Raw genomic sequence first — 24,195 nt, 5'->3', positions numbered from 1 at the left:
ATTGCTTTGCGTTACATCGACATAGGACATTTGTACCAATTCGGTCTTTACAAAGCTAGCTGGCTTGCTAGCTTAAATAAGCTAGATAGCTTGCCCTTGATGCTAATAATGTAATGATGCTTGTAGCAAAATGTTTAGTAAAACTGTCATATTAATTCCTTTTTTTAACTACATAGCACAGTATGAATTTAAGAACTCAGATACTGGAGACAAATCTTGGGTATGGCTGCCCGTTTTGATGTCAGCGATTGATGAGGCACACGGTAATAACCATAGTCTGTATAAGAAGTGGACGTAGTCATTGTGACTTCACCCATTGGTCGTTTTAAGACACTTCGCAGAACCAGAGGTTGCTGCCTGGAAATAAATGAATTAACAGTCAGAACCAGCTGTGCATTGAGAAAGTAGAGAAGAAGAAAATGTGGGCGTTACTTTAGAGCATGACAGGAACGCCCTCTCCACAGCTGCCACCAGAACCTGTCTCAAAAAAAGTGGTCAGTTGTAGGCTTTTACTTTGAAGGCAGATCGTGCGTCTTCCTGTAATTTTGCGCATTAACGGTTAACGGTTGTCATTGACGCGTCAGGCTGGGACCCACCGGATTGATCTGTTTCCATATGACCGGGCTTTCATTCACAGGGGGGTCCATACACATCCTGCAGTCTCCCTGTGGAACAAGTACTGGACCTTGACAGAGAGAGACAAAGAAAAGAAAGAAAAGTGGGAGAGAGACAGAGACAGAGAGGGAGAGGGAGAGTGAGACAGACAGAGAGAGAGAGAGAGAGAGAGAGAGAGAGAGAGAGAGAGAGAGAGAGAGAGAGAGAGAGAGAGCGAGAGAGAGAGAGCGCGAGAGGGGCCAAATGAAAGAGAGTTATCAGCGGCAGTAGGAGAGGGGAGCGCAGACACGGGAGTTTTTTTTTTAAATGTCCTTTTTATGCTTCTCGGATCATAAACGCGTGAGGACTTTATAAACATGCACCTACTGGGAATATATATTTTACTGGCATATCTTCTCTACACTAACCTCGCCAGCGACTTCAGCCACAGCGACTACGATGATTACTACGAGCAAGAGCAGATGGACGACCCGGTAAGTCTGAGAGCATGTTAGAGGTGGAGTGGAGTGAAGTGAAGTGAAGTGAAGTGAAGTGGAGCAAAGGGGGTTCAGGGACCACCAGGGTCCATCATGTGGCTTCAGAAAGGTTCGGGACCTCATAGTGTAAAAGTGACCTTAAGGCAGGTTGTTATTGGAGTAATGCAGTAGGAGGGACAGCTGATTACTGTCTCATATAGTGGTAGCGGCATTGAGGGACTCTTGATGGAGGTATTTCATGTTGTACAGGTCCTTCTTAGATTAGGCTAGTGTGGGTGTGCAACTCAATGGCCTGCCAGGGATCTGGTATGGAGTCCATCACAGCAAGGTGAAGTGAAAAGTGAAGCTGTGGGTGAAGGAGAGCCCTTTATCCCCGTTACAGAGGACTGACAGACAGATTTCACCTTGCGGTTTAACCCACCTAACTTAACCCACCTTTACAGACTGCATTCAATTCTAAAATCCAGACATTCACTGATCACTTTGTTAAAGGGGCCCAACATATTGAAGTTCAGTTCACAGGGAACGTGAAGCTGTTATCAACAGAGCGTGTGCTCTACACACTCTGCACACTTAAACAGGTGCCCCGTCCTTATAGAAGTGCACTATATCACTGCACTACACCTACAGACACACACCTGTGTGTCATCAGTGTGTAAATTCTGCAGCTGCTGGGAATACACCATTTGTACGCATCCACATGGTCTAGACCTGCTCCATATGAAAAGTCCCCTGTAACTTGTAATGTAACTTCTGTTATGATTTGCAGCAATACAAATACATTGAATTGAATTGTTATGTAAATTATATTTTAAATGTTTTACCAAATTTTTTTCCTTTATCCCGAGTAAATGTGCCCGTACCACTGTGCCGTGCACTTTTACCATTGGAAAAACAACCAATATGACCACAAAGGTTCACTTTATCTGTAGCCTACACAATCTGCCTGTTTACCCAGATAATGCAGACAAATAACCCACATGCCCTGTGAAAGGAAATTTACATGAACCAAATGGCGCGAAATGGCTAAAACATGGCCAGAAAACACAGTTTTACTCACTACTACATTACACATTGCAAACTACTTTTCTTTAATGTCATGCCAGCACAGCAGATTTCCTATAGAATGAGAGAGGAAGGGAAACGGGGGGGATTAGGAAAGAATGTTTTCAAATTAGCCAGAGAAAAGAGTCAATGAAGGCAGGTGACAGGGGTCAAGTGTGTGTGTGTGTGTGTGTGTGTGTGTGTGTGTTTGTGTTTATGCTAGGGGGGAATAAGTGTTAAGCAGTAACATGCAGCCATTTGATCATGGTAGACTCTTAATTGGGATGATGAGTTTTTTTCCCCTCAGCTCCTGTCCTCCACCTTTAAAGCCCTCACTGTGAGGAGTTCAAGTAACAAGGGATAGCAGCTTTGGAGATAATGCAGTGGTAGGAATGAGGCTTTCAAAAAAACATTTAATTGGCTTACCACACTTGAATTGATGGTTTCATGCTGAAAATGAGTGGTTCAGTCGGTTTTCTTCAGCTCAGTGCAGAAAAGCTCTCAGTTTGAAGACAAAGCCATCTCTAGCCTTCTGCTCAGCCTTTCTTTTCGAATTGATGATGCAATTAAAAGCAGGAATTGACAAGTGATGTTTGACAGTACGTGATTAGCCATTTTATTGAAGGCTAAATATCCTCTCTGTACTATTTAAGGTTAATGATCTAGAGCTTAATGTCCCTCTTTTGTTATTGGCTTTGTTTATGATTTAATTGAATGGGTTGAAGACAGTTTTGAGTATTGAAACAGACAAAGTTTAAAGGGGAACAACACCAATTTTACACATCAGTCTGTTTCCAGGTGTTTGGAAGTGTGATTGCATTTAAACAAAGTAGTACAAAGCCTTTAGTGGCTCCAGAGGGAGCTGTGTGAAGTCTGATAAATGTCTTCAGGTGATGTCACTTAAATCAGTGTTGTTTTGGAGTTGAGGCTTCAAGTTATAAAGCTAAAGTAATCACTGCTGCAGGCTAGAGGCTCCAGGTTACATTAGCTGCTACAACAGACTATATAAGAAGTGGACGTAGTCATCGCGACATCACCATTTGGTTTGTGGACTGACATTTTGAAGACTTGAGTTTGGCGATTTTGCTGTCGTCATCTTGGATTATGGCTGTCACCATGTTGTTTGTTTTGCAACCTATGAACAGAAGTTACCATATTTGGAATGCGGAGGAGTAATGTAGAGACACCGAATACGTCTCTGGTAAAGAAAAACCTGTCAATCACAGTAGCCCCGCCCTAAAGCATACCTTGCTTTATGGTCTATTTGACTCTAAATGGACCATAATTTACTAAATGAACACCATGCTGTATTGAAGAAGACTTGAAACTAGAGATTGAGACATAAACTCACGTGTACAATGTTTACTGAGGTAATAAATCAAGTGAGAAGTAGAGTCATTTTGTCATAGACTTCTATACAATCTGACTTCTTTTTGAAACCAGAGGAGTCGTCCCCTGCTGGTCAGTAGAGATAATGCAAGTTTTAAGACACTTCTGCATTGGCCTCACTTGGCAGAACTAGAGGTTGCTGCCTGGCTGCTTCTAGCATATTACACAGCCGCATCTCAGACTCAACTGCCAGTGGTTAAGTTGCATTGTGGGTAATGTAGGCCACTAGGAGTTGATAGTAGAAAAAGCTGCAGTGAATTCTGAGAGGAGCTGGGAGGAGCTCTGTGTGTGGCTGGCCTGTCATTGAAATGTGTGGACAGTAGACACAGCTTGTAGCCAACAAGGATTTTCCTTCTTAATGAGTATGAATATTGACACATTTTACTTGTATGATACTCATGCTTGGAGTTTCTTAGTATAATATCCGCACTGGATAATCCTTTCATTCGAGTTTTCAGCTCAACTCTACAAACAGCCTTTCAAAACCTATATATTGTGAAGTGTAATGGATATTACAGCCTCTAGGGGCTGCTTGTGTCAAATGTGTATTTATTGCAAAATGAATCAAGACTACACTGGGTGTTTATGTGCAGTTTACAATCCTCAAGAAAGTACATTAGCTTGACTCCAAACATGTCTGTATGAGTTCAGGCATGGAAGTACCCATGTTCATGTTGGGACTGAAGGTACTGTATGTATTATGTTACACCTCAGTACATACAATACACTACAGATCTGCATAGTTCAGCCTAGATCCTCCTTGACTCATTTGACTTACTACACTTGGCTTGTTATGGAGGAAAAACAACCTCCCCAATGAAACTAGTTCAGTGCCATTTGTCTTCATAACGTCCATGGTTGCTCTTTGTCTTTTACCTTTTCCTCCATGTTTTTATTGGCTTTCCATATCTAGTTTTCATGTTGCGCTGTGGGATCTGCTCCAGAATATTTTTTGCTTCATTGCTTTGGGGTTTTTGAGAGTAAGCCTATCGACCTAACAATCTTGCAACAAATAGTATTTCGAAATGTTAGTTGGAAATAATAGTACTTTATGGAAATTCCTGCCTCCAGTACCAGATGACTGGGTATTTACCACACATGGCAATACAATGAATGCCTACAACTTTAGTCAAACACAACAAAGTACTTAAGTACTAAAGAGGACTGGCACTGTTAAGGCATCTGCAAAATCTTCACTTCCAACGTTTTTCATTTTTTCATTGTCCACACCGGATACTACAGCAATGTTGAAGTTATGGTTCTGTTTAGGCAACCTAAATCACATGGTACAAGGTCAGGTAAAGATTGTGCTTGGCAAAACATTGAAAATCAATGTTGACTTGAAGCAGAAGACAGAACACACAAACCATGAACGTGTTTTGTACACTTAACCATTCACCCCAACATCCTCTGTAGAGCTTGTTGCCCTGGTAATGAAGCGTTCAACTACAACCTGCATTGGGATCAAATGTAGCCTGTTAATCATATCAGGACATAATTTGTAGGAGTCAGAGTGTTATATTGTTGTGTTTTAACTTGCATTGATCGATTTTTGGCCAGGTGGTGGCATCCAACAAGCAATAAACACAACGTTTCCATATTATCCCATTATAACATTGATATGGAATACATTTTAGCAAACAGCTGCCCACTATACACCAACCTGTTCTTAATGCCAACTCGTCAAATACCGGTGCTTCCGATGTAAACCCATCCACCCACATTAGACGCTCAGAGCAACTGATGTAGTATAAAGTGTGCGATAGTCTGCTTAGGGAGGGTGGGAGTGCTGATGGATGGGTCAAACAAACACAGGACTTTCACCCAGGAAACCGCTGTTCTTGCCCGCAAGCACAGATCTGTGGCAAGCACGAGTTCAACCTTGACCCTTCCTATGTGCATTTGGAGTCGTGCTTCGAGCCACCTGATGTATGTGAGTCTAATAGTGCCTCTCTTTGAACTCTGTTTTGGTCTCTAACAACTCCTCGGGGAAATGTTTAACTGCTAAATGCTCCTTTATGTCCAACAGCTAGTCACTACATTTGTTTGGTCTTCTGTGCAGGACAGATAGCGGACAGTGACATTATAAAAGCTTTGTTGCTGGAAACAGTGGCCTGCTGCAGGTATAGGGTAGATGAGAGTGGTGAGACTGAACCAAACAGTTAATCTGTCAGCAGAACTACCAAACAATGAGCTGAAACTGAGAGGAAGTGTAGCGTAAGATGATAGTTCTGTGTGGCTTTGTCCCAAAAACATTATCTGATGTATCGTTCATATGAAATATTGATTAGAGTAGCTTTGAATTTCCTCCACAATGTATGAGCACATGTAAATTAATTGGACATGAATGTATTTCCTGCTGAGCTCATTTAAAAACCATCTTGGTACTCTTGTTTACACACATACAGACTGAGTGTTAGATTTTCCATCTGAGTGCACAGAAACAGCGTGTTATGTTTCAGGGATGAACCGCTATAGTCTACAATGTACTCAGGCCCAGCTGGGATGAAAAACCTCCCTCCAAATCCAATATAACTGTTATGTTTGAGATTTAATGATGGTTTAAAGTGATGACGACCTTGATGTAATCTGTAGATGACCCTTAACTTTGTAGACAGATGGAAGTGGTTAAATACCTGTCACAATGCCAGCATATCGCTCTCGCTCTCTGTGGGCTGATGTTGCTCCATCACTCTTACTTCATCATGATGAAGATGACTAGGAATAGAGCGCTCTCTCTCTCTCTCTCTCTCTCGCTCTCTCTCTCTCTCTCTCTCTCTCTCTCTCTCTCTCTCTTTGGCCTTTACCCTGACCCAGTCACCACATAATCTCTCATCTCAGTTTCTATTTATTCTCTACCCAACTGCTTCCCCCCGTCTCTCTCTCTCTCTCTCTCTCTCTCTCTCTCTCTCTCTTTCGCTCTCTCTCTCTCTCTCTCTCTCTTTCTCTCTCTTTCTCTCTCTTTCTTTCTCTCTCTCTCTCTCTCTCTCTCTCTCCCTTTCTGTCTATATCTCTCGCCCATTGTTTCACAACCCCCTGGAGTCTGCAGAAGAATGTAGTGTGTAATTAGCAATCATTCCAAAGGAATTTTCTGTGATTTCTCTGTGGACCGTCCAGCTCAGTCTCACTGTTCCGCCTGCGTGTTGAGATACGTGTCCATCTGCTCTAAAAACCAACCATGTTAACTATAAATATCACAAAGTCCCTCCAGATTAAAAAAAGGGGAGACACAGTGAGCTTCTGTGGAGCATCTGTTTGCCCTCCTTATGCTGGTTCAAAAGAAAATCTAACAAATCCAGGTAGCTGGATTTAAAAAGATGGACATGTATAGTGAGAGGTAAAGGCTTTGGTTTGGGCAGTTTTAATGAAATATAAAGAATGTAAGAGAAAGAAATAAACAGAACACTTTCTAGAATACGCTCATGTTTGTATCCAGTGTCACATTTAATGGTTGAGCATCTTCACCAACCAATATAAACACAACATTGACACATTGTCATTTTAAGTTGCTCCACTGTGTTCACCACCCCTCAAATCTCTAACTTTACCTTCCATTTGGTGCCAGGCAGGTAGAAAACATCCAACTTTTTTCACTGAAAACTGCTGCCTGCTGCAGCAGGTAATGGTGGAAATGTTTGATGAGTGCTGCAGCCTCAGTTATGGAAGGTAGCATGGACATTAGCTGACACTAGAATCAGTAATGAGGAAATGTTTCGATCTTTTATACTCTGCAAACTGATATTCTCCCAAACTGTAGGAGGCCGTGCATAAAAAGCTCACGTCTACAGCATGGTTTCAGCATGGTGTCTACTCATCCACATCACTGGAGCAGGAACCTGCCGCAAAGGACCCCCGTGAAGGTGTGTGTCTGATGGTGTGGTGTCACTGCTATCATGTGAGCGAGCTGAGACCGAGCAGCTGGTAGGCGGGGTTAAAGGGAACACTAGTGCTCTATGGGCCCCATGGATGTGGAAGATCTGCTTCATTTTGAACTGGCTGTCAAACTTTGTTGGCTTCATGCGCCACTGAGCAACTTTCATGGGATAGAACGGGGCCCCGCTCATTCAAAGTATTGTGTTAGCCAATAAAATATGCAGGTAAACTTTCGTGGTAGATTAGTTGAATGGTTTAGTTTGAAAGATTGTCACCATGGTAGCTTTCGAGAGTTGTAAAATCCTCTCTCATAGTATTTATAAACAACTGTTTTGGCATCTGATAATTTATTTCTATCTAAGGCGAAGCTTTGACCGTTGCCATGGTAATCAACGTCCAAATCAGTGCATCGTTTTTTTTTATTATTATATTTACAATAGCCCATGAAATAATAAATAGTGATCCAACAATATTCATTATGCATCATCCTTTGGATGGACCATGGTTTAACTTAAGTTCCGGGAACATTTCACCCTGCAAACAGGCCCTAGTCTGGGGTTAGTACTTTCTGAAAGTACAGGAACTTTTGCAGGGATGACCGTCACTGATTGGTAACACACACACAGCGCTCTGACCTAACCCTGACCCTTCATTCATAACAACTAGGAAGTACTCCAGTATCGATTTAGGACCATTTTAGGCCGAGGGGAGAGAACGTCTCTTTGTTTGATAAAATCAAAGGTAAAGTTAGGCTTTACTGTCAATTTCCCACTCATTTTTAAAAAGAAACAGTAAGAGAGGGTGATATTGTGCGAGTGAGCTGAGAGAGAGAACGGTGGCAGTGGTGCGAATGAAATAAAAGTTATTTTCTGATTGTTTCACAGCCGTTACGTTCTAAAGCACAAATGTCAATAAAGCACTCAACAGATTATTCACTGCGGAGACAGACACTCATTCTTTTGTTACATCGTGCAGCAGTAAATGTCACAGTGGGACAAAACAAAGGTTTATTTTTAGTTTTTTCAATGTGTTTGTCAGATAAAAGTGACAGGTACACTGAACTGCATGCTGCAATGAGTTAACCACTGTGGCCACCAGCAGCCCTCGTCCCATGTCCTGTTGCTTTTTCATACGTCAGCGGACTAATCTGCCTAATCTTCGCATGTCTTTAGAACGCTATGGAAACGCAAACAATGGGCTGAAGGAACCTTTTAGTTCCTCTAAAAGTAGTCACGGGACTCAATTACCAGGAACTTCTTGGTGGAAACGTGGCTAAGGTGCATATCTGAGTTTTTGCACACAAAAAGATACATTTCCTGTCATGAGTTTGGTCATGAACACCAAAACAATCCTATTTGTTAATTTGTCCTTATGTCCTCAATAGGTCCTGGACATTGTTATCTGCTACTTCGCTATTCACCTCTTAATTTTGTTCTCAAAGTTCACCAGATTGATGCATTTCCCTTTAGAATGTACACAATTTAAGGTGAAAATATTCATCACAGAAATAAAAATATTGCAGTTTTTTCAATTATGGTGCAGCCCTAATTCTCCCTATGCATTCAGAAAGCACTACAAAATGACAAACTCAATGTATAGTGAGTAGTGAGTGGTTCGGACACAGCCATGGTCTGACCTCTACAGAAGTGTGTGTGTGTGTGTGTGTGTGTGTGTGTGTGTGTGCATGTGTGTGTGTGTTCATTTGTAATCCCTGGAGGTGGAAACCAGGTGCATGAGATTATTCATGTGTGTTGGTTATGTCCAGACCTCACACACACACATACATAATGTAGCTCTATACACTTGATTCTCAATCATCCTTCATAATTGAATCTTCATTTTGATGCTGTCTGGACTCCTGCACTTCTCTCTGTCTTTCTGTGTTCTGAGCCAAAAACAACCCGAGAACTCTCAGCAGCTAATCAGTCAGAGAGGGATGGTAATGGTTTCGACTGAGATAAAGGAAGAGCAAAGACTCAGTAATACCAACAAAAAGATTAGATTAGACTTTACAGGTGTACCTAATAAAGTGTCATGCTGAGCTATTAATGAATAATGAATAATTATTAACTAAAAATATATCAGTAAGCCGAGTTGATATTTGATGTCTGTCCTCTGACCTCGTCATTCTGCAATGGTAATAACTTTCCCATAGCGCCTCATTCTGCTGTTGGTGTTTTCTATTCTGTGGGTCTGATTTTAGATCGGGTCTGACTGTCCTCAGGTCCACATCACTTCAGATCTCTCTTTTTCATAATGAAGTCCTCTACACTTCACATTTCAGATCGGGTCTAACATTTTGGACCTGTGAAGACTTTTAGTCAAGGTGTGCCTCTCCATCCTAACAAGCTGGGTAGCTGCATGCTGCTGGCTCTCTATGAAGCCACCTCAGAGTTCTGTTTCTAGGACTGGACCATATGGCTTAGAAACTAAATATTTTCACAACACTCCCCCTCTACGATTTGATTACATTTTTCCCCTCCTTTTTTGTAGACAAGATCTACAAATAACAAATTATTACTTTAAATATATTTTTTAACAATAACAATGATTCAGAAAGACAAACAAACAATTATTCCGCTGTTGTGATTTATACAGTGTTGACCCCTGGATGGATGGATGACTAAATGTGATTTCTGTTGGACTTTGAATGCTGGTGTGATCAGGCCTCAAGGGTACTCTACACCAGTCATTCCTAAAGACTGGGTCGCAGCCCACAGAATTTCCACATGGTCTTTTATATTTGAAGTAGACCTTTGAGCCACATGAGGGAGCCTGGATGCTCGTATTGCTCTGATAACTCTAACCTACTTATAACATTGAATCTCATATAAAAGGTGAGCGTTTTACTTACAAATTCGCCCTTCTCATGATTCATAGCTAAGGCCTTTTCTGAAATGTGCTCTGCACTGCTCTCATACGGTGGTCACAGCTACAGCACTGTTAGCGCTGTTAGCACCATTAGCTGCAAGCTGCTGGCTCAGCAGTCGCCATGTTGAGATCTATGTGGAGGCATTGGATATGCTCTGAATTTCACAGTTAGCACCTTTAAGAGTCCACTTTTTCGGCTGATATCACGTCCATCAGCTGTGCTGTTTGTGTAGAGGACAGAATGAAAATGTCCTCAGAGGAGACAAGATGAGCCAGGTCTCCGTCAGGATGAAGACCTTAGGGTTGTTCCATTTCTTTTGGATAATCCCAAAACAAATGTAAATATGTTCATAATGTAATCTTAACATCCGTCACGGGACTGAAACATTGATGAAACCAAATCAAGCTAATGAAACCTGATAGTCATCCTCCTTCTCCCTCCCTTCTCTCTTTCTTTCCCATTCTGTCCTCTCCTCCCTTCCTGACCTCACTCCATCTGTCTGCATCTAAAAAACATGTTGGTATAAAGGGGAAAAAAAATATCAGTGGGGAATATTCTGTTTTATGGACCTTATGTATGTAAAAAGTAGAAATATATATTCTTAGTTGTACTCCTCCATCAATGCACAGAATTTGCCAAAGTCTATTATATTTCTATACAGATTTTTCTTAAAGCAACCTTTAATACCTTCTGTCTGAATCAGTGCTCTGAACTCGTTTTAACGCAGGGCTTTTTGACTCTTGATGCTCTTTGAACTTAAAGTATGTGAGCGCTCATTCAGGGTTGTGACATCTGAAGGTTAACCTGGTGCTGTCGGACCCTCACAGAGTGACCTGCAGACCTCACCAGTTGACACTGTGTTTAGGCTGCCTGGGTCTCAATGGGAGGGGGTTGGATTGGAGCGTGAATGGGGGTCAGTGAGGGTAGAATGCATAATGAAGTGAGATTGTCACAGCTGAGAGGCCAAGAGGCTTTCTTCTAAAAACATGCAGTCTAGCAATTTGTTCTACTGAGGACATGACACACTATCCAGCTCTGCAGATCCCTTACAAATACCTTGAGGTTATATATATTTACATAAATATATTATTATCTGTCATGGTGACCCTCACAGGAGGTCATATGAGTTAAGATTGATGTATGGGTCATAGATTTCATAAATCAGGTCTGCTCCTGTCATCTGGTCCTCAGGATTATATGCATTCTGTTGAGAAGAAAAAACTCTCCATACAAGCACAGAGAATCACTTTGTTGTGTAGGCTCTGACTTTGCCACTGATTAAACATTCAGGTAAACCACCTCTACTACCACACTAACACATAACCTGCTGTCCTCAGCATGTAGCATGTAGCATGTAGCAGATTCACTGATTCACAAATATGTTCAGCATTTTAGCTGCTTGCCTTCATTTGGCATTCTGTAATTATTATGGGTGAAACACATATTGTTGCTGTAAGGATCTAATCAGGACGGCTTTCCCACTATTATTATTATCATAATTTTTAAACTTTTGTCTGTTTATATGAATTTAATGAAATCAAAGGATGACATCGCTTTTAAACTCAGCAAATGTTAAACTCAGCAAATGTTTTCTGTAAAATATTTTCACATTCTATGCTTGTGTGTTCCACCTACAATATACAAGAATTGACATATTGTAAATTGTAGGTCAAGGGCAGTTTTTGTCTTAATTGGAATCATATTCGTTAATTACAAGAATTCCTTCTGTTATATCATGGAATTCTTGATAATAGCCAGTGTTGTCAGCGTTCAATGCCAAACCTGTCCTATAGAAAACACAACCTTAACTCTGGTGAACTCGTCTCCCCTTCTTTTTTTGTTTCATTGGTTTTGCAACACATGCAATGTGCCCTTTCACTTCTGTTAACCAGTAAGATGGAGGCAGAACCAGGTAGTTGTCTGGGATTAGGACAGGAATCTAGACAAAAATGGTTGCATATGTCATCATTTTTTGTGAGTGTGCGAGCAAACCACTGTCATGCTGTAAAATTTCACATGGTCACATTCATGCGAGTGAATGATGATGATAATCATTGCTGCCCCCTCTGGAGTGGAGACATCCCGACACTGTTTTTAACATCCTCACCTCCAAAGTCTCAGAAGTCAACAGTGTTCTCTGCACTCGTATCATGTGGTACTTTTGTGCACAGGATTTGGACAACGAGAGATTCTGACTCACTGATGATGAGGCGGAGAGACCGACTGAGCCAGTGCCATTGATTTATACCGTGCTCTACCAAAAAAAGAGTATGACCAGATAATGTACTGGTGCCACCTACTGAGAAAGTTGAAGTAGTTAGTATGGAGCCCTGTAGAGGACAAGAAAAGATGCTTGAATAATGAACTACTTAGAGAGCTTTCACTGTGGTGTCCATGGTTCGATTTCAGCTGTCTACCTTTGCTGAAGGTCACGTCCCTCTCTTCCCCTTGTGTCTGTCTCTTAGTTAGAAATGTGTGCTGATGGTTATATACAGTGCTGTGAAAAAGTATTTGCCCCCTTCCGGGTTGCTTATTTTTTTGTATATTTGTCACACTTAAATGTTTCAGATCATCAAACAAATGTTCAATTTCACTACTTTTTCACAGCACTGTATATCTCTAAGCCATTGTGGTGACATTGCAGGTGAACTACACCTGTAAACCGCTGCTGGGACGAGTGTTTGTGATGCCAGCATGAACAATACTGGGACACATAAATGGAATGCAGCCATTGTTAAAAGGGCCCCTCCTCCCAGAGAGAGAGAGAGAGAGAGAGAGAGAGAGAGAGAGAGAGAGAGAGAGAGAGAGAGAGAGAGCAGTGGTGGTCGAGCGAACTATAGAGTGAATGAAGAGAGGGAGCGGCGTTAGTGAGAACAAAACAGTGAATCAGAGAAAGAAAACGTTATTTTCGGATTGTTTCATGGCGGTTACGTTCTAAAGCACTAATACAAACTCTCACACCTCCCTTGCCTGCAGGATGGTGCCATGTTGCTTGATTTTGAGTGAATGATGCGCACCCTTCCTCCTGTCCACTGTGTCTAATTGACACACCGATAACAGCACACAGCAGAGGAGAGAGACCAAGAGCAGGGGAAACACTGAAGCACATGAAAACACACTGTGATGGAACAACCTGTTGTCCACTTTGTATCACACAGATGCTCCTCAGTGTCAGAGGCCAAGGGGTGTGACTATGACTGTCTATAAGAAGTGGTAGTCATCATGACATCACCAATTGGTTTGGACTGCTGTTATGAAGCACTTGAGTTCGGTGATTTCGCTATCGCCAGAGATTATTCTGTATCTGTCTATACATTGTTTTTAAAGAAAATGCTGCATACAGTATCATAAATTTAATGTAACTAGCTTCACCTGCATTTGAGAAGTCAAAATTCCATCCATGAGAAGGTTGTATTCTCTTTTCTTTTAGTTGTGTCTTTATCTTCCATCTCTAGTCCCTCTCACTTCAGACACGAGGAAGAGATACATGATGGAGGAATCAAGGAAATATGATTTAGTGAAATGAGATTTCAGATGTCAGTTCATGGTGATGGTGGCACAGCTGGATCAGCTGTCAGCAACTGTTAGACAAGCAGCCAGATGTGCAGCAAACTTTTGTGCACAGATCAGTCAAACTTTGAATGATTTAGTAGTGTGTACACCACATGCTCACATAACCCATCTCTGAGGTGCTGCAAGTCATCACGGACCATGTCAATGAGTAGAATTTACTGAAGTTTGAGAACATTAAAGTTATTGTCAGCTTTTGTAGGATGAGGCCATGAAATGGTCAAAGAATCTCACAAATACCAGCAACACAATACTTTTTTTCAGTCCTTTGAAAATGCGGTTTAACATTTTTTGACTTCTTTCTATATTCAGAATATCTGTTACCACTTCAATTAAATAAAACATGTCCCTTTCTTCTTGTTTGGAATTCTACTGCTTTTCTTATTATAGAGGCATTATTTACCAACCCGTTGTCACTCCCAACTCGTCGACCGAGGCACCCTTTAGTGTCTGTGTGAGCTGCACCGGGCTTTCAACTAACTCCAGTGTGATGAGGAACATGTGAGCCGGTGGCTGAGCGAGTCAGGTGACTGGGATAGGTGTGAAAGTCTGAGGGCATCTGGTGGATGGATGGAGGATGGCAAGTTTACAGAGTAGAGATGTAGCGGAAGTGGGAATGTGACTGAAAGGAGGGACAGAGAGGCAAAGGTTGTGACATTTGTTCCTTTCTTTTCTTCACTTTCTTCAAGTTATTCTCTCTCCATGCAGATTATCTTTTCTTTGTGATACTGACACCTAGACCACTTTATTCAGTTCCGATTCGATTCCGATACCTGAATTTGGATACCTGCCGATAACACTATAATTCTGATATCAGAGCACTTTTTGCATGCAATTTAAATTACATTGCAAATTTGTATTAAATTGAAATGTATTCCAAAGCAATTTATTTGAACTGTAGATTTAGTAGACTTCACATACAAAGTAAAAAGTAATCAGAGAATTTCATAGAGGTGTGCCATTGCAAATCGACCATTTTTGAAATAAAAGCACAAATGTACCAGGTCAAAGGTCGGACGTTGAATAGAGGAAGTGGTGAGAGGTTGCTATGGTTACCATGCAGCGTTAAAAATCTGATGGAAAAGTGTTACATATTATCAATAATAACTGCTAGTCTAGCTTGATCTATTTTAATTGTATTCTAATCTAGTCTAATCTAATGTAGTGTAGTATAATCTAGTCTCATTTTTAGTCTAATCTAGTTTAATCTAATCTAGTCTAATCTAGTCTGGTCTAATCTAATCTAGTTCAGTCTAATCTAGTTTAATCTAATCTAGTCTAATCTAATCTAGTTCAGTCTAATCTAGTTTAATCTAGTCTAATCTAGTCTGGTCTAATCTAATCTAGTTCAGTCTAATCTAGTTTAATCTAATCTAGTCTAATCTAATCTAGTTCAGTCTAATCTAGTTTAATTTAGTCTAATCTAGTCTATTCTAATCTATTCTAGTTTAGTCTAAACTAGTTTTATCTAGTTTGGTCTAATCTAGTTCAGTCTAATCTATTGGGTGTTTCTTCACAACATCTTGCTCTCTGACGTAAAATAAATGTATACGGTTTATATGAATTAGTATAATTTGTTTTCTATTTTTTTTAAGGCGTTGCAGATGCTCTCTGTCTCTCTCTCTCTGTCTGTCTCTCTCTTTGTCTCTCTTTTGTGTGTGTGTGTGTGTGTGTGTGTGTGTGTGTGTGTGTGTTCTATGCCCTCATAAACAGCTGGTTAAACACTCAGATTCTGCTACACAAAAAAAGATTTGAATCAATAGGCAGTTCAGTGTGTATATGGATGTGTGGATGTCTACTGTAAAGCAATACCTCTACACTTAAACCTGCATCTGTGTGTGTCTGTGTGGATGTATTTGATCAGACATCTTTCTTGTCTCGGTCAGAGTCCTCTCACTGACCAGCTACCAGCAACTGTCTTCTAATCAACTGCTTTGGGGGATGCAATCAGGAAGTATAATGCAGCCATTGCCAGTGAGATACTCTGTGGGCTACAACTTACTTTTCTTTAGCTTATAATTGTTCTGTGGCATCTGTCTTGGGGTGGCTGTAGCAGGTCGTCCTTTAACCACAAGGTTGGAGCTTCAATCCTGGAATGTTGAAGGGTCCTTGAGCAAAACACTGAATCCCAAGTAGCCCACTGCTGCTAAATGCTAGGGTTAAATGCAGAGGTTAAATAAATATTGTGTTAAATTACACATGTATGCGACAATTCTAATTAAATTTATGTAAGTTTACATTTACATGTTGGCTAATTGGCACCATTGAAAGTAAAAACACATAATGCATCTGCAAAACAATGTAGTAATACTGACTCAAATAATTTAATGCTGCACAGAAGTATCCAGGTTCCAGATCAGATGTCAAGTTGTCTAGCAAGTCTCATGAAAAATAACAACAGGAAAATGGCCACAAAAAGCGTGGACGAGATCGACACAGCTGTACAGGTTGTTGTAAGTCAATTTGCAGACATAACTAGGGATTTCACAAGACCAGGAATTTAGTAGTCAATACCAATAGATAATGTATGAGCACATCGTGATAAAGCTATAATTCCCCATTGCCCAATACTCATTTTTACTGAATTGAGCGCGAAGGCGTCATAATGTAACTCAATGCAATGTCTGTTAACTGTTAACCTAGCAGGACTGTGCTGCCCACCAACTGCTAACAGCTAATGCTACTAGCTCCCCTCGTGCCGTTTTGAACACATATTGTTCACGGTTGTTCAAAATGTAGCATTATCAGTGATATTTTCTGTTTCCTAGCCTTGATCCCAGCTACTTACTGTAGAAAAACAAATACTATCACGTTTTCAGAGTTTTGGCAACGACTCAGTAAGTATTGGTTCTCGTGACACCCATAGACCTAACAACTTGTAGATTATCTAACTGATATATTTCATCTTTTATACTTCTTCAATTTCAGTCTGAATGAATGAAATGCCAAATCTTATTTTCAAGCTAACACACCAGGAAAGCCCTGAAATAAAATACTGATAGTTAGTTACTTGTTCAGTCTTACTCTATGAACGTCTATGGCGTCATTAAAATAATAATCTGGATTTTGATCTATGTGATGTAGCCTATTAGATGATGTTGTGACGTGACGGTGGTGCGATATGAAAGGTCAGATTAGAGATCAACACAATCACCATGTCTCATCCAATGATCACCATGCTTATCTACACAAACTTCCTCGAAACGCAGCCATTATCTTTCTCGTAATGTGAGAGAAGGGAGAAGAACTATTTCCAGGCTCCATAATCACTTGTGACTGATGGCCCTGTGTCCATGTGAGTCACTAACTGTTCACTGTTGTAAGGCATTTATAGTCCGGAGCTGTTTGGTGCTGTAAACATCTCATGCAGCAGTGAATGACATCAGCGGTTGTTGCTGTTCTAGATAGCATGCTGCGGTTACACATTGGCAGTCCCGGTGTAAACTGTCTGTGTGTGAGTGTCTGTGTTTTTGTGAGCCGCAGCAGACACACGATCAAACACTTGATTGTTAAACAAACACACAGCCATGATGAATTTTTAACTCACACACACACACACACACACACACACACACACACACACACACACACACACACACACACACGCGCACACACAGAAAGGGAAGGAAAACACGAACTACTGACTCTTGGTGGGACCACCGAGCTAGTGGTTTGTTTGGCAAAGAAAATCGGTGGTTACCGACACACACGCACACTATGAAGGCAAATTACTGTCAAAATCCGAGAGCGCAAATGAGATCCACGCGCGCGCACAAATCAAACAGCCGCGCGCGTATTTTACTTTGTCGAGCGCTTTTACATCATTCCGCGAGCGAAATTCCCTCTCGCGCGAGCGCGAAGGTCCCTCTCGCGCGAGCGCGAAACTTTACTCTGCTCGCTCGCTCGCAGTTTTTCTTTTTGACAGTAAGTGGGCGGACCCAGTCTCCGTTGTATCTCTACATCTAATTGGTTACAATCCTCTTCTTTGGATAGAGTGGATATCACTGTGACACTGTCTGTTAGAAGTGGTTTTCAATCCGCCACTAAACACTACTCCACTACTCAGAATGTTCTACATTTGTCTGACAGGTTTTGTATACTTTTCAGACTGTAGAGGCTGATGAAATACTAATTATGTTAATAGCGTTTTGAAATACAATAATTCAAAATGTGTTTCTCTTGTAAATGGAGTCAAGTTGCTCAGATTGGTTTAAATTCACTCATCATTATATTACAGACAATGTGTGTTTGATAGTCAAACCTCTTTTGACAAACAGCTCAAATAAGCTCTTTGATCTTAATTGATTAAAACATGATGTTATCATATTTAATCATACTGGTGTGTTTACAGAAGACATATAATGTAGTTGTATATAATATGAGCAACAATTTGGACCCGCTCAAGGATCTGTAGCCAAGATTAGGGACCACTGTTTCTATATTAACTGTTTGCCCAACTTAAATCACTGACAAGTAATTAGTGGATGAAAATGTATTCAGATCCTTCACTGCAGTAAACGTACTAATACTGATGAAACAATCCATTACGAGTAAATACCTGCATTCAAAACCTTAGTCAAGTATGTTATTATCAACAAAATGTACTTTAAGTGCAGAAAGTAAAAGTACCCGTGCAGTAAGATGTATATTATTACAGCACGGCTAGTGCAATCTGAAAATCTCTGAAAATCTGAGTCTGCGTCACAGTGATATCCGGTCTATCCAAAGACGAGGATTGTAACCAATTAGATGTAGAGACTGGGTCCGCCCACCTACTGTCAAAAAGAAAAACTGCGAGAGAGCGAGCAGAGTAAAGTTTTGCGAGCGAGCGAAAGTCCCTCTCGCAGTAGGGAATTTCGCTCGCGCGAGAGGGAATTTCGCTCGCGGAGTGATGTAAAAGCGCTCGACAAAGTAAAATATGCGCGCGGCTGTTTGATTTGTGCGCGCGCGTGAATCTCATTTGCGCTCTCGAATTTTGACAGTGATTTGCTTTCATACACACACGCACGCACACACACACTCCTCATATAAGTATATCCATGAGCATCAAACCTGATGTCTTATGCTGCGGTCTTCGTATCTGAGAGACTTTTTCTGTTTGTTTTTCTGTTTCTGTTATTTTTGCGCATGAAACTGACATATTTAAAGAAATTGATCTTAGCAAAGTATCAGCAGGATCAAGCCAAGAACATCTGTGCTGCTTCTATCTAGTTCTAACTGTATCTGTCAGACCATAAAGACTTCAACAAATGTATTAATGGAAGGTCCCCAGTATAAAACCACAGAACAGTTTGGAGTGTGGGGGTTGGGGAACTACTGCAGTGAAGCTGTTTAGCCTCCAGATGAGGACCTGCAGAGATTCAGGACGTCAAGCTGTCAACACGACATTGGCATATTGTCGCTGTATGAAGTTAAAGTGAACATGTCAGCAAACAGTTGTCTAGCTACATGTGAATCAGACACGGAGCAACGCAATCATTACATAGAAGCCATGTTTGTGTCCACATGATGAATATCAGTCTAATATTCACTCTTCTTTTGCCTCTGGTTTGGTCTCCACCAATTCTCTTTAGCTGCTCAACAATGCTCCGTTATGTTCACCAGCTCTAGCTGTGTCTGTCTGCTGCTTATTGCTGAGCAGGTGGTGTACAGAGGGTTGTCTGCTGTTGCTGGAAACAAGGTTGATGAGAGCAGCGTTGACACACGAAATAGACTCAAAAGCTTTGTGGAGTCAAGATGAACTTGGTTGTATTTTGCGTATTCCTCCCCTGCTGTTAGTAGTTGCAGTTTTTATAACTGATGACTGTGACTTTAGATTGTATGGACCCAGTAGTAGAGGTGAAATGCTGTTTGGAGCATGAGGCCAGATCTTACACATTGCAACTTTAACAAAAAGTAGTAGTAGTAATGTACAGGGAGCCTTCATGGGCCACAGTACAAACATGCTGATTTGACCAGGAGTTATAGCGCCCCCTGTTGGATTATTTATCATAATAAATGCATGTGGTTGAAATAAGTGTCATCCTCATATTTTTTCAAAATTATCAAACATGGCACAGGATAGAGGAACAATCAATATACCAAAAATCAGTTTTAGACACATGAACAAGACAATCACACAATGAAGGCAATATGGACACAATAATACATACAAATAAACAATTATGAGGTAATGAGTTTGTGGCATTCTGTCTATAAAACAGCTTGGCTTTAAAACCTGTTCTCATGTGCCAGCCTATAATTAGTTTCCTCCTTTTGTGTTGATGTCTCCATGTTGAGCTCTATCTCTTGATCACGGCGACAGTAGCAGCTGGGCAAAGTGGCAAACTTACTCCTGTAATGGATGAAAATGAGGGAAAGGCTAAGAGGCTCAAAGGAAAATAATAGCATATCATATCTTAGATATGATATTTTAGTTTATTTTCATTTCATCATGTTTATCAGTTAGTATCTTACCATAATATAATATAATATAATGTAATGTAATGTAATGTAATATAATACCACATAAATAGTCTTTTGTCTCAATAATAAAATGTGCTCGTTAACGACATCAGTGGACAGAATCATAGACAGCTGTGAGCTGCATATAAAACAATACATATATTTTATTACAGTGTCCTGTTTGGTGAATATAATGTCTTAAGAAGCATGTTGGATTTCCTGTCTTTGATGTGCTGTGTGTTTGAGTATCTGACAGGTCTTTTCCACGTCTGCGGTGTCTGAGTGGTTTACCATCTGTGTTCAGAGTTCCCCTCTAGCAATGTTTCACTGGCTCTGCTTCCTCTTCGGAAAATTCAGTTTGCTGGCTTTTTGTGATAGTTCTCAATTTTGCTGCTAAAAATGAATATGTTTTCTTAGTTTTAAACATTTTTCTGCACATGTTGTTGGTGTAGACGTGGTCCCCAATCAGGAGGCTTATGTTATGTCTTCATTACACAAAAATGTCCTTCTACAAACAAGTGAGGAATGAGCACCAGTCTGCCTTTTCTTCTGACAGAAGCGTGTCAGAAACACAACATATGAGCATAGGAGTTAATTCTTGACCTTGGAAATAGACAAAGAAGCACAATTTAACTCAAGGTCCACTTTTCCCCAAACGATTGTCATATCTGTTGGACCTCATCAGAAGATGGAAATTGCAACTTCCATCTTCTGATTAAGACTCTGAGATGCAGTTAAAAGTGCAGGAAAAGCTATACTTTAGTTTGTAATGCTAAAAATATGTTACTTTTGAACAATTGTTTCTTGTGTGAACAAAATTTGCTTTTTATTAAATAGGAAATGTTTTTGCAGTGTAGAGTGAATTAATTAATAGTTGTAATAGTTAATAAGGTTTCTGTCTGACTTATAAGACCATTTAGACCTCAACATGTATCTGGATATTTAACTTAAATAAGTCACCACTAACGTACAGTATCTTTTTGATTTAGACAGTTTAAAAACCTTTTACAAACGAGGCCTATTTGCAGACCTCAGCTAGAATAAAGATAAGAAATACCTAATTAAATGTATAATTAAATAAAAAAATAAGAAAATAAAAAAAATAAATAATTTTTTTTTAATATATTTTTGAGATGAGAAAAATCATGGAACTATCAGAATACATGTTACAGGTTCACATAAGATAAGGATGGAACACAGCACAACTTGGAAAATTCAAAAGCTCGCCCTGGAAAAACAGCAGTTTCAGGATATTGTTTTTTGGAAAGTATGGAAATCCAAGATTTTAAATATGCTGAGCTCTTAGAACAACTGATATAGGCTCTATATACACAGTTATACATAGATACAGTGAAACATTTATAAAATATAGAGCATATAAAATTAAAAAACTGATCAAATATTCCAATATTTGAATAAAAAAATATTTTTTAAATTCAAAAACACTCTATATCACTTCTATGTATCACTCCTGATGTTCAATGAATCAAAAGACAGAAGGTTGGACCTTTTTTGAGTGTTTTAAGCTCTTTCTAAGCCCTTTTTAGTTGTTTAGTTTAAGGTCAAATACTGCTTCAGATTCAGCCCACTCTCTCTGTTCAGGGCTGTATCTCAGCCCCCCTTTCTCCGATTTTCACCATTGAGACATCCTTCGAACCGTAGGAGCCAATAGAATTGCCTGGAATTGAAAGCTAGATGATTGACAGCACTATTAGCCAATAAAGCTCAGAAACGTCCCATCTGATGGCAGATCTGAAATCTAATTTGCTGAGCTTCCAACCCTCCCCAAGAAGCCGAGGAGTGTCGGAGAGACACGAATCGAACGGATTCACACGGAGCACATGCAGCTGGACATACATGCAGTGGAAGTACGGAGATATTTCATTTTTTCGCTGAGATTCGACCAAAAGTGAGTACAATATTCGATGAAAGCTGTGTGACTTTTTGTGTTCGAAGCTGAATATCTCTGCGATGGTTTATCGGAGAGAGAAATGGAAACTATGTCCGTAATCTCCGTCAGGCGGACATGCTTTTTCATGCTGCATGTTCGTAGGTAGCACGTTGCTAACGGAGTGTAGCAGCTGTTTTCTCCGGTCTGTCCCAGTCATATCGAGTATGATTTATGATATTTTGTTATTTGTTTGCTTGGCTGATGGGAGATGTGTTTGTCTCATGTAGAAGTGACCTAGTTCATGTTGTTCCCAGGACGCTGAGGTTTCTGCAGAACTATAACATCATTATATTCGTTCTTCGTGGGTTCTCTGCCAGTTACTTTTAACACAAAACTCTCTAAGTTTTTATGTACTCTGCGTCCAAATGGGGGACCCTCGGGTGTATACGGTTCAGTCTAGATTCATGAGCAGCAATACATCTTTACATCAACTAGACAGCAGAGAGACACAACTCGCTCACAGTGAGATAAAAAGCTCAGAGCTCAGACGTAGAGTCTCCAGAGATGCAGCTGTCTGACTTTTCCTCTGCCACTTTAGTGTTTACATTTGCCTAAAGCCTGTTGCTGTCTGCTGCTTTGTCCAGCTTGTCTTCTGCAACTTGTTATTGCTCTATGGTCTAATATGTTAAATATCCAAGGGTGCTTTCACACCTAGCCCATTGTGGGGTGGATCAAATGAGCGGTGGTGTGTTTGTTTGGTCGATTTGATTTGATTAGTTTACGTTCATGTATAGCTAACCAAACTCTGGAGCGGACTCAACAACTGTGAGACCCACCGTTTCAAGTCATCATTGACCTCTGGTGCAGTGTGTTTGTAGTGTGAAAGCAGATTGCGTGTGATTTTAGCATACATTCAAAAGCTAAATTACAATTAAATTGATTTGCTGATAGTCAACTGTTTAGAGAGGGACCTCCAGATTATGAGCAACAGATTTTTATTATTTACTAATCATGGTAAAACATATCAGACATGAGTGCAAGGATTTTCTATTACTATACAAGATACTTTGTCCTGTTCTTGTCTCAGCAGTCTTGACTAATAATGCTGATTATCAGTTGTGTCTTTGAGCTCTTGGTGACACCGGTTCAATACGGTGCAGCAGAATTGCTGCCAGTCACCTGCATTTAACTTCCTGACGTTGATCCATGTACTGAAGACACAGGATGACATCACCAGAACTGTCCAATGAATGAGTTCCCTGTCTTATTAGTCCATATGACTCCATGACTGTCTCTGAAATCACTACTCACTCTAGCTCACTATAGTGAGTTGTCCATTTTGTAGTGTTGTCCCACTAGTGAGACTTATTAAGCCCTACGTTCGTAGTGGACTCAAAGTATCCCACAATACATCGTTAGACATAGAGTACAACTGATGGTCACTAACCAAGCACTATATACCATCATGCATTGCGTTGAGAAGAAATGGCTAACGGACAAAGGACAGAAACAAATTAAGACCAATTGAAAATAAAATCCCTGAACATGTACGCTGCATCATTGCTACCAGGGGAACATTAAGTGTTTCGCAAAGAGGCGTCTCAACAAAATAGGTCACAATATGTATTTATTACAAAAATGTATTTCATTTTTTATTACGGATGGTTTGGCTAAAGGAAACACAACAAAATATTTTATAGTTTAGGCTATTCAACAGTTTACCTCAGACATAGTGCCAGACGCTGCTCTGGGTCAATAGGATCTTGGTAGTTGGTCCTCTGCCTGCACCAATCTATTCAAACCTTTTATTGAAAAAGTGTTGCAACTGTTCCAAATTTGCAACGCTGCTGGTGTGAATAGTTTTGATGCAAAATATTTGCAGTATTCAAGATTTTTACATTTTTGTGACGTTTATTAGTGATGCCCCCGGTGTGTAAATAATACAGTTAAGGTGTGTGCTCTATTTTGTCTGTGTGTGTGTTCTGGCAAGAACAATGAAAGCACAATTCTGATGAGAATTT

At 40.3% G+C, this 24,195-nt stretch overlaps 1 protein-coding gene across 2 annotated transcripts in view; it reads left to right on the top strand.

Moving 5' to 3' along the window:
- Positions 1 to 525: 525 nt before the first annotated feature.
- Positions 526 to 24,195, top strand: part of vegfc (vascular endothelial growth factor c) — a 78,754-nt gene continuing 55,084 nt past the window's right edge. For both annotated transcript variants that reach the window (XM_068727710.1, XM_068727709.1), the window contains exon 1: positions 526 to 1,088. In XM_068727710.1, coding sequence (XP_068583811.1) covers positions 972 to 1,088 — 117 coding nt within the window. In that variant the 5' untranslated portion in view covers positions 526 to 971. The remainder of the gene's footprint in view (positions 1,089 to 24,195) is intronic.

This window comes from Cebidichthys violaceus, unplaced genomic scaffold (assembly GCF_023349555.1).
Source record: "Cebidichthys violaceus isolate CVI_PGR_0920_01 unplaced genomic scaffold, fCebVio1.0.p SCAF_4, whole genome shotgun sequence".
In the NCBI taxonomy this organism is placed as follows: Eukaryota; Metazoa; Chordata; class Actinopteri; order Perciformes; family Stichaeidae; genus Cebidichthys; species Cebidichthys violaceus.
Note: the sequence above shows the minus strand (reverse complement) of the source record. Positions and strands in the feature narration are given on the sequence as shown.